We start from the raw sequence: 8,701 nt of genomic DNA, 5'->3' as shown, positions 1-8,701 counted from the left end.
TTTTATGATTGAATGATTTATTTTATTCATACAATCAACTTATATGAAAGTCAATGTCATTACTTTTTAAAAGAACATTAAATGTTTAGGGCACACTAAAGCTTAAACTGTACCTTCTTCTTCTTTAAACACTGTACTTCATACTTACAAGTTTGAAAGACACACAAACTACATTATGAAATTAGTATTTCTTTGAAAATAAAATTGTCCTCATCAACTATAGATAAACTCAAATATTTTTTTCTGACTGTTCAGTTGTTCAATTCACATATATAGTAATATATTTGGGGCTGAACTTAATTGAGAGGCACTTGGTAAAGGCTTCACATTCTCGAAAAAAAAAACTTTTAGAGCTCTGCTATCAGTCACTTTGAAGAACAAACGGGTTTACTTTTTAAGGCTGCCTATTTTCGGTCGATTAAGAACATCGATTGGGTGCAAAAAAACATCGGAAGCGAAAGTAGTTTTAATTGAGATTCAAAAACATAATTAAAAATTGGTTTGTCGTACCACTTGGCCTCTGCAACTGGTCGATTGCAATGTGTTACTTTCAGTTAAATAGAAATAGTTTTTTAATTACATTAATTAGGATACACGTAACTATTCCATGTTTAATGCATACATGTACATGTACCAGTTAATGCAGATGCAATAATATGTCAATGAAAACCAATTCCATTTCCTATCTTAAATAATGCCTTTTAAGGACAATGTTCGAGGTTTGTCCCAAAATTCCGTTGTTTTTTAGGAACCCTATGTCATACATTAAAGAAACTTTGTATATGATTAAACCAACACTATCTTATAAATTCATGGACAAATACTAAGTAACTTCAAAAATTATTCGAATTTAAAAGACACATTTCATTGTCCGGTGTAGATAGAACCTGCAAAAAAGGCTCAATATCCAAAAGTTGCAATTAAGATTTGGTAGATTATATTTGAAATCCTACGGAAAAGTAATAACTACCCCGTCTTTTTTTTAATAGAATTGAAAATTCTAAATACTGTTTTATTAACTAGATTTCCTCAAATTTTGGCGTTTATGCTTTCATTAATATGAATTTTATAACGTTTTATATACATGGGGTAGAACTCCGACTTTTTGAGAAATGGCGGCAGCGTTGGCACAGGCGGCGCACTGAACTATGATCACGCGTTTTGATCCTGAATTCACTATTTCAGAAATGGACCAAGTCATATATGTTTTGTAGAATAGGAAACATTTTTTCGTCCTTAGTATTTGAAATGACTAAAACGGTTTTTCTATGTATATGTGAATAACAGTAACTAAAATAAAATAAAAGACTGGGCTAGGATATGGGAAAAGAGTTTCATTGTGACTCCATTAGAGAAAAGAGACGAAAAGCCCGAAGAAACAAGGCGTTTTCAACTTATTATTAATTCATACCTGTACATGCTTATACTTTTTTTTTTTATACATATTTTAATGTTTGATCATATATTAATCAAGATATTTCACATTTATAACTACCACCCTTTCGTTTAATTTAAGAATTTGATTCTGCTAATTGTATTATTTTCTTAAAAAAATTTTGAACCGTTGACATTTGTATTTTTTGACGTTGCCGATTACTCCGGGTTTTAGAGAACGATATCACTTTGAATATTATTACTGTAGAACTACTTTTTTCCGCATGGTATAAATTAACGCTATGTACGTAGTCATCAATTTTCCGCGGAAATTTGTCTAAGCGTACTTAATATAAAAGTAAGGCATTTAGTGACAGTCTAAGAAATCCGCATAATTTTCTACTCGCGAATCCAACAGAAATTGAAATTCCGCGGAATTATGACCCCATGGAAAATATACGTCTACAGTACTCGGAAAGTGTTCAAGTAAACATGATAAAACTTTGTAAATTATCTGCCAAGAATCCGCTATATCCAACCCAACCTGAAAATTTTATAAAGATACACTAACTTCTTCAAAAATACTCAGTCTTAGAAAGTTGGGAACAACCCTCGTACTGGACAATGGCATTTGCAGATTTGAAATTCAAATGCTAAAAGTCTATTTAATCACTTTCAGAAATAAGAGCGGTCTCATCTGATAAGAACAATAACAAAAACACGCTGTGTTGTTTGAAGAAACAGTTTTTTTTTTAAAGGAAATTGCATATTTGAGATCAGAGGTTGCGCTTAATACGAAGTAATATAGCAGGAAAATGACAATTCATTACGACATAATGTATTAATTAGCCAGAAAATGTCTTTGCTTCTGACAGAGACGCAGTCAACGAGAGTCTCGTATACAATAAAAAATGCATTGTCAAAAGGGACAAAAAGTCATCTTATGTGAACATTATTCATTACATCTAAACATGATGTTTTAGAATGGAATAACAAAAAAAACTAGAGCCGAGCTCGTTGCAAAGCAACGAGTAGGTCTTCCGTTGGAGCTGTGGACAGGAAGTGCCGACCTTGGGTCAAGGTCACTTCACTTTCTTATAAGAACAACCTCTATTCTAAGGATGAGCCTCTTGTGAATCTTAATTACAAAGTTATGGTTAAACATTTTTTCTCTCTGTCAGTGACTTTGATTTGCCTTCATCAAGGTCATGACACATCTCCTAATTATGAATAATCTATGTTTCAAGTACGAGCCTCCAATGATTTTTATTTATTAATTCGTAGTGTGGAAAAGAAAATATTTTTTTCTGTAGGTGACCCTGATCTCTATACAGAATTACCTTAAATATATGTCAAGACAAACCCTCAATCTCAAACAATTTTTTTTTATTAGAAATTCATAAACCTGACAGGCATTTTACAGCTTTTTCTGTCAGTGACCCTGAATTTGTTAAAATGGCATTATTTTTAGTCATCTGAAAACGGAGGACCATAAGCAGTCGATCAAAGGCCAGGTTGAATTTATACTATTTTCTGAGTCAAAATAATACAAAACCTTTTTCTCACAAGAAATCTCTGTATCAAGTATGAGCTTCCAGATATTCTCGATTACATATATAAATGGCTCGGACAAAACATTAACTCTTTCTCTAGTGACCTTAAATTTGCCGTAATATTGTCTTGAACCAATGCCATGACACACCCTAGAGCCATTGGAAATCTTTGTATCGAGTAGTATGAGCTCCCAGATTCTACATAAATTTAAAGCCTGTTCTGGGAAAACCTTGAGAGGCAGAAGGACAGCTGGACAGTGAAAAAGACAATGTTATTCCTAACCCATCCACCCCCAAAATACATAATTACTTTGTTTGCGGTGGTACATCTTCCTATTTTAAATTTTGAATACCTATTTCGGTCATGATTTGAAAAATAGTAATCTTTATTACATGTATATCAGGAAGCTTTCGTACGTATGGTTTCTCATTCTTGCCCAGAAGTTCGTGAGAATATTTTTTTTTAAAGACCCCCTCCTAATTTAGCTAATCGTTTTTCTACATTATCTTCATTTTATATCCCCCCAAGGTTGCTGATCATGATCAAAAACACGTTAGGCCGAAACAACATGGGTTTATACACGCCGTTCAATTTATTTACATTTTACATACAGGAGGAAGCGCATGGATGAAAGATTAAAGAAAATTCCGGATGTACAACAGCACCCGTGCATGGACTTCATTTTAGTACTACATATTGTGCTTGAAGTTGAATAATATCTATAAACTAGAGCAAAGCTCGTTGCAAAGCAACGAGTAGATCTTCCGTCCGGAAGTAGCTTTCATTTTTAACAAAAATGAGAAATAACGCCCAAAAATGCTTTGAATCCTTTGAAGCTATGTTAATTAATGCAAAAATAAGCCATTTTTTGCTACTTCCGGTTTAACCGGAAGTGACGACGACGCACGGAAAATTAATTTTTAAGGTCCCAGAGACATATGTTAACCAAAAACTTGTCAAAAACGGCAAAAATACGCGTTTTTCATCTACTTCCGGTTTGGCCGGAAGTGACGACGCTGGACGTATTTTGACTACTTCATTAGATTAAGCTTGACATTTTCAACAACTTTGCTTCTTTGATGTATAACAAATTCTCAATACTTTTTGAGATATCTGGAAAAAACTTTTGGCCCCTCTAGATCCCTTAATTTAGGGGTCAGCCCTTTTTCCGACATATCATTTGAAAGATCTACTAATTCTGCACAAATTATGTTCTATATATTTTAACAAAATATTTTTAGTTTAGAAGATAAAAAGCAAAATATGAGTAATTTTTGGTTCTTTTAAGGTGGCTAAGGACACCTGACCCCAAAAAAACCTGTCAATAGATTTTGTTGAAATTTTCACAAGGTGTAAAGGGATGTGTAATGAACACTTAGTCGAAATATGAACATGGCATTGTGGGTAAATTACGGAACCAGGGGGTAATGAGTTACCTCCCCTTTCCAGTCACTCCAAAAATCATAATACAAGATAATTATTACCCATAAAAAATTTATTGTGCAATATGCATTCAATATTAAAAATTATTTTTAAACAATATTGATACTATTAACTTATTTAAACAATGGATTGTCTGAACATATATAAATTAAGAGAATAATCCATGTAGAACATTTGAAATTCGACCAATTTGGCCATTTTCATGCACACAAATTTGACACTTTTTAAATTCTAAAAAAAAATCTGTCCAATAGAATTTTTATTTTTTATCATTATATGAAAGATCTGTCTAATACTATTCTTCACTCAAAAAATCTTGGTCACATTGAGGGCTAATAAAGGTAACAGATGGTCCACAACTACCCCCCCCCCCCCTCTTTTGGTTTCCCATCCTAAAGGTAAGAATAATGATTAAAGTGGCTATTCAAAAAAATGCAGAGCAAATTAGGGAAAAACAAATGAAGAAATAAATTAGAAAAATCAATTGCTAATAAATGACTAAAGAAAATATTTTATGAAATAACAGTACATATAGAGTAACAACCCCCCCCCCCCGTCCTCTCGCAATAAAACATGTAATTAAACCAATATTGAAATTATCCATAAAAAGTTCCTCAACAAAATTAAAATATGAATTTATATTTCAACAATAGATACTTGAACAAAAATGTAATTAAAAAAAAAACATTTAAATATTCTTCAACGTGATCCCTTTTGATTACTTTCATGCAAACAAATTCTATGTTTTCTTATAGATTTCTAAAAAATATATTGTATGACAAAAATGTCCAATACTATTTCTCACTCAGAAATCTCGGTTGCATTAAGAGGCAATTAACTACATGTATTAAGTTACAGAATGGTCTAATACACCCCCTCCTTTTATGCATCTGATATTTTTTCATTGCAATGTCAAAAATCCCCCTAATTATTAACATGTCAAATGTATTCTACTTAATTTGTCAAAAAATACATTTTGGTCATACAGAATAAAGAAATCCATCTGACATAGCACTGCAAAATTCACAAATTTCTATTTCATAGAATAATAAGAATATCATTGAAAAAATATGATCAGTACTCTTTCAAATTGATCAAAAGTCATTTTATTCCATGAGCAGGTAGGATAATAACATTTAATAGGCCATTCCAAGTCTTTTTCTGTTTGGCATTCAATCGCACCTTGGTTTTTGACACCTACATGTATCAGACAATCAAACAAAATCAGAACCCATACACTTGATTATTTTTGTTGACATCTTTGAGTTCTGTCAATTTCTCAAATATGTACAATAAATATGTCATAGGTAGTGTACTTTAGGCATTTAAATCTATTATTTTGATTTTGCTGAAGAATAGATATTTCTGCCAGAAAAGCAGATTGATGAAATAAAATCCTCAGATTTACACTATTATTATAACTATCGACATGATACACGTACATTCTGTGTTTTATTTTTTAGGCTATATTTTTATTTACAAATAGGTACATGTAGGTAGGTTTTTGATTGAAGGTTGGACGCTAAACAGAGAAAAAAAAACATGAAATGGACTTAGTCTAAAACCGTCCTTGACCTGAGACATAAAATTACATAAACTACGTATACCTAAAAATTAAAAACAAAATGACAATGCTGCACTGGGACAAAACACTTGATGCAGGACATTTCATATAAAAAGTTAAAAAAAAAAAGATTCTACATGAATATTTGGAGCAGCTTATTAAAAAGCCTGAAAAACACTCACAGTGTAGATTATGCATAATAGAGAATATCTGTTGATTGGCCTATTACTGAACCCGACATCACAAGTCGACATTAAATTATGCATACATTTTTTTTAAAAAGAATAATCTACACTCTACAGCAGTGTAATACTGCAACTGACATATACAAAACATAACATAGTACATTAAACATGAAAGGCTGCATGTGGAGTGATCTATTACCACACCAGACATAAAACAGGGTAGATTAAATATGAAAAATGGAAAAAAATCTATATGTGGAGTGATTAGTTTCCACTTTAAACGTAACACTCAATCAAGAGATACATGTACCCGGTAATATAAAGCTGACAAAGAAAAGTAGTCTATTGACTATGTTAGTTTATTTTCAACAAGCGATTCTTGTCCTGCTCTTTGTTGGAAGGGGTGGAAAATCATTCTTCCGTCGAGCTGCAGTAGTTGAATCATCATCAGCATGAATGGTCTAAACTTCATATTCATATACCTTGTACTCTGTACTGATGAATCTATCTGTAATTTATAAAATTTAACAAATACAATATTATCTGCAGTCAACATCAAAATATATTTCTCACAATGTCTATATCTTATATATAGAATTTCGGTGAAAAAAAACATGTATATGTAACAGGAAAAGAGAAAATGTATGGATGGACCGGGAATCAAACCTGAGACCCCTGCATCACTAGTCATGTGCTATACAGACTGAGCTACCCTGGACGATATATATCCATGGCCCAAACCATTACATATTACATACATGTATATATAACTTGCAAAAATTTACACCTCATACATGTAAATTGCCAATTTTCTACACTTTAATATTAAATTTATCATAGCAAAATTTAAATGACTTAACCATAATCACTATTATGCTGACATCAAGATCCCCTGGTCTGCTATGGGTTGGTGGTCCTATACCAGAAAGTACCATCTTGATGGCTGAAAAAAAAATAGATCAAATAAATATACATGTATACCAGCAAAACCAAAATTTAATTATATTAATTGATTGGCAAATCACTTTTTAACCAGTAAATCTAACATTAAATTAAAATGTCCCACTGCCTGGCCAATATTCTAACTATACAGCAGCTGTAATATAAAGATTTGTCAATTTCATCAGACCAGCAAACAACATGTAAACAGTTTCAATGTTTACCACACTGACACAGTTTTTACCAGTGAAGAAAAACAAAAATAATCTGTCCAGGGTTCGACACCAAGGGTAGTCCGCTGGCCCGCGACAACTGAATATTGAGTTTGGACTACTAAACATGCCTTTAAACTTGCCCTGCAGGGCTACTGTAAATTTTACCAAACTGAAACACTCACTCAGAGCAACAAAAATAATTATAATATACACAAAATTTACCTGATTATTGATAAATTAATTTACTTTTCAAACATGTTTTATCCCAAAATTATTTTTTTAAGTCAAAATGTAAATACTGTAAAGGTGAATCGAAATACCCTAAATGATTATAAAATGTAGAATTTTTTGAATAGAAATATATCTTAGGTACAATCTGACAAAAATTAGCCCCCAGTGATCTTGGAAATAAAAATAAATTATCTGTCCTTCACTGTAAATACATAATCTGACACCCATGAAATTTGCCCCTCCCTCCCACCCCCATCAAATGAATGACAGTCCCTTTATTACATTTTCTTAATTTACTAATACTCATAAGGGTGAAGTTTAATGCTGAATTAAAATAGGCCTATTATCATGAAAGTATGTCATGTAAATATCTATAGATCTGACTTACCAAGAGCTACTTTTGAGTTGATATCAACAGTGATCATAAGCCTCTCCATCGTATTACTTTCGGGGCCGGGATTTCCCGTGGAAAGTGTCGATAAATCCATAAATAATACAGTACTATCAGACCCATTTACATGTAGGCCTAATGTATTGATACAATAAAGTACCTAGTCACCATCGCTTTCAAAGTTTTTGGAAAAGATACAAACGATATCACTGTGACTGAGAGCATAAAACTGATTTGTCAAGTTCCTCATCTCAGCAAATCTTCGTCCCTCTTTCGATTTCATCCATGTCAGAGCATGATTGAGATTCAAATCAGCAGCGTCGTCTGCTTTAGAATAGGGGGTGCTAGTCGGTCGTTTGCGATACACAGACATTTTAGTTCATAAAAAAGTTTTATAGTTTTCTGTTTCTTAAGATGTGTATTCTCTCATTCGCTCTAATTTACTTGATCTACCTTTACAGCTGAGCGTTCCTATAACGTTTCTCTTGTACTTTTCTCGGAGCACGTTGTTTACAACTTGCAGTCCGCCATATTGAACAATGCGCATTTCCGGAATAAGCCAACCGAAAAATTCTTAATTTAGAATTCACATGCAATGTCACGTGATCGCTATCCGTAGCTACGTTAAGCGTTCTAATTTTTGACCCCTTTATAGCGCCATTTTGAATAAAGAAATCGAAAAACAAAAACCGATGTGCACAACTTCAATCCTTCTGTTACCTAAAAGCAGTAGAATTTCTGCTCCAGCTTTAGCCGTCTCTGAGCCTTTGTCTGGAAACGAAAGCCTATAAATTTTCGTTTAAAG

General features: G+C 32.6%; 1 protein-coding gene across 3 annotated transcripts; it reads right to left on the bottom strand.

The window, feature by feature from the left end:
• Positions 1-4,936: 4,936 nt before the first annotated feature.
• Positions 4,937-8,155, bottom strand: LOC134268705 (uncharacterized). Of its 3 annotated transcripts, none has more exons than XR_009992424.1 (3): positions 7,894-8,155; positions 6,976-7,063; positions 4,937-6,624 (listed from the first exon to the last, which is right to left on the bottom strand). XR_009992424.1 is itself a non-coding variant. In XM_062750948.1 (3 exons), the coding sequence occupies exons 1-3, from the start codon at positions 7,991-7,993 to the stop codon at positions 6,470-6,472; spliced, it is 342 nt and encodes a 113-aa protein (XP_062606932.1). In that variant the 5' UTR covers positions 7,994-8,155; the 3' UTR covers positions 4,937-6,469. The 3 variants fall into 3 exon arrangements, 2 of the variants coding, with proteins under 2 accessions (XP_062606932.1, XP_062606933.1); XM_062750948.1 differs by having other exon boundaries at positions 4,937-6,628; positions 6,981-7,063; XM_062750949.1 differs by having other exon boundaries at positions 4,937-6,628; positions 7,002-7,063.
• Between the last annotated feature and the right edge of the window lie 546 nt (positions 8,156-8,701).

The sequence above is a fragment of the Saccostrea cucullata genome, unplaced genomic scaffold (genome assembly GCF_032062105.1).
Source record: "Saccostrea cucullata isolate Sc308-1 unplaced genomic scaffold, CSIRO_AGI_Scuc_v1 ctg8890, whole genome shotgun sequence".
NCBI classification, from domain to species: domain Eukaryota; kingdom Metazoa; phylum Mollusca; class Bivalvia; order Ostreida; family Ostreidae; genus Saccostrea; species Saccostrea cuccullata.
Note: the sequence above shows the minus strand (reverse complement) of the source record. Positions and strands in the feature narration are given on the sequence as shown.

What these genes read in the sequence shown, in the direction of transcription:
- LOC134268705 (XM_062750948.1), bottom strand. Translation starts at nt 7,993, where the DNA reads ATGGATTTATCGACACTTTCCACGGGAAATCCCGGCCCCGAAAGTAAT. An exon ending in CAACTCAAAAGTAGCTCTTG is followed by an intron (nt 7,064 to 7,893) that starts GTAAGTCAGATC and finishes TTTTTTTTTCAG; the next exon opens with CCATCAAGATGGTACTTTCT. An exon ending in TCAGCATAATAGTGATTATG is followed by an intron (nt 6,629 to 6,980) that starts GTTAAGTCATTT and finishes TATAAATTACAG; the next exon opens with ATAGATTCATCAGTACAGAG.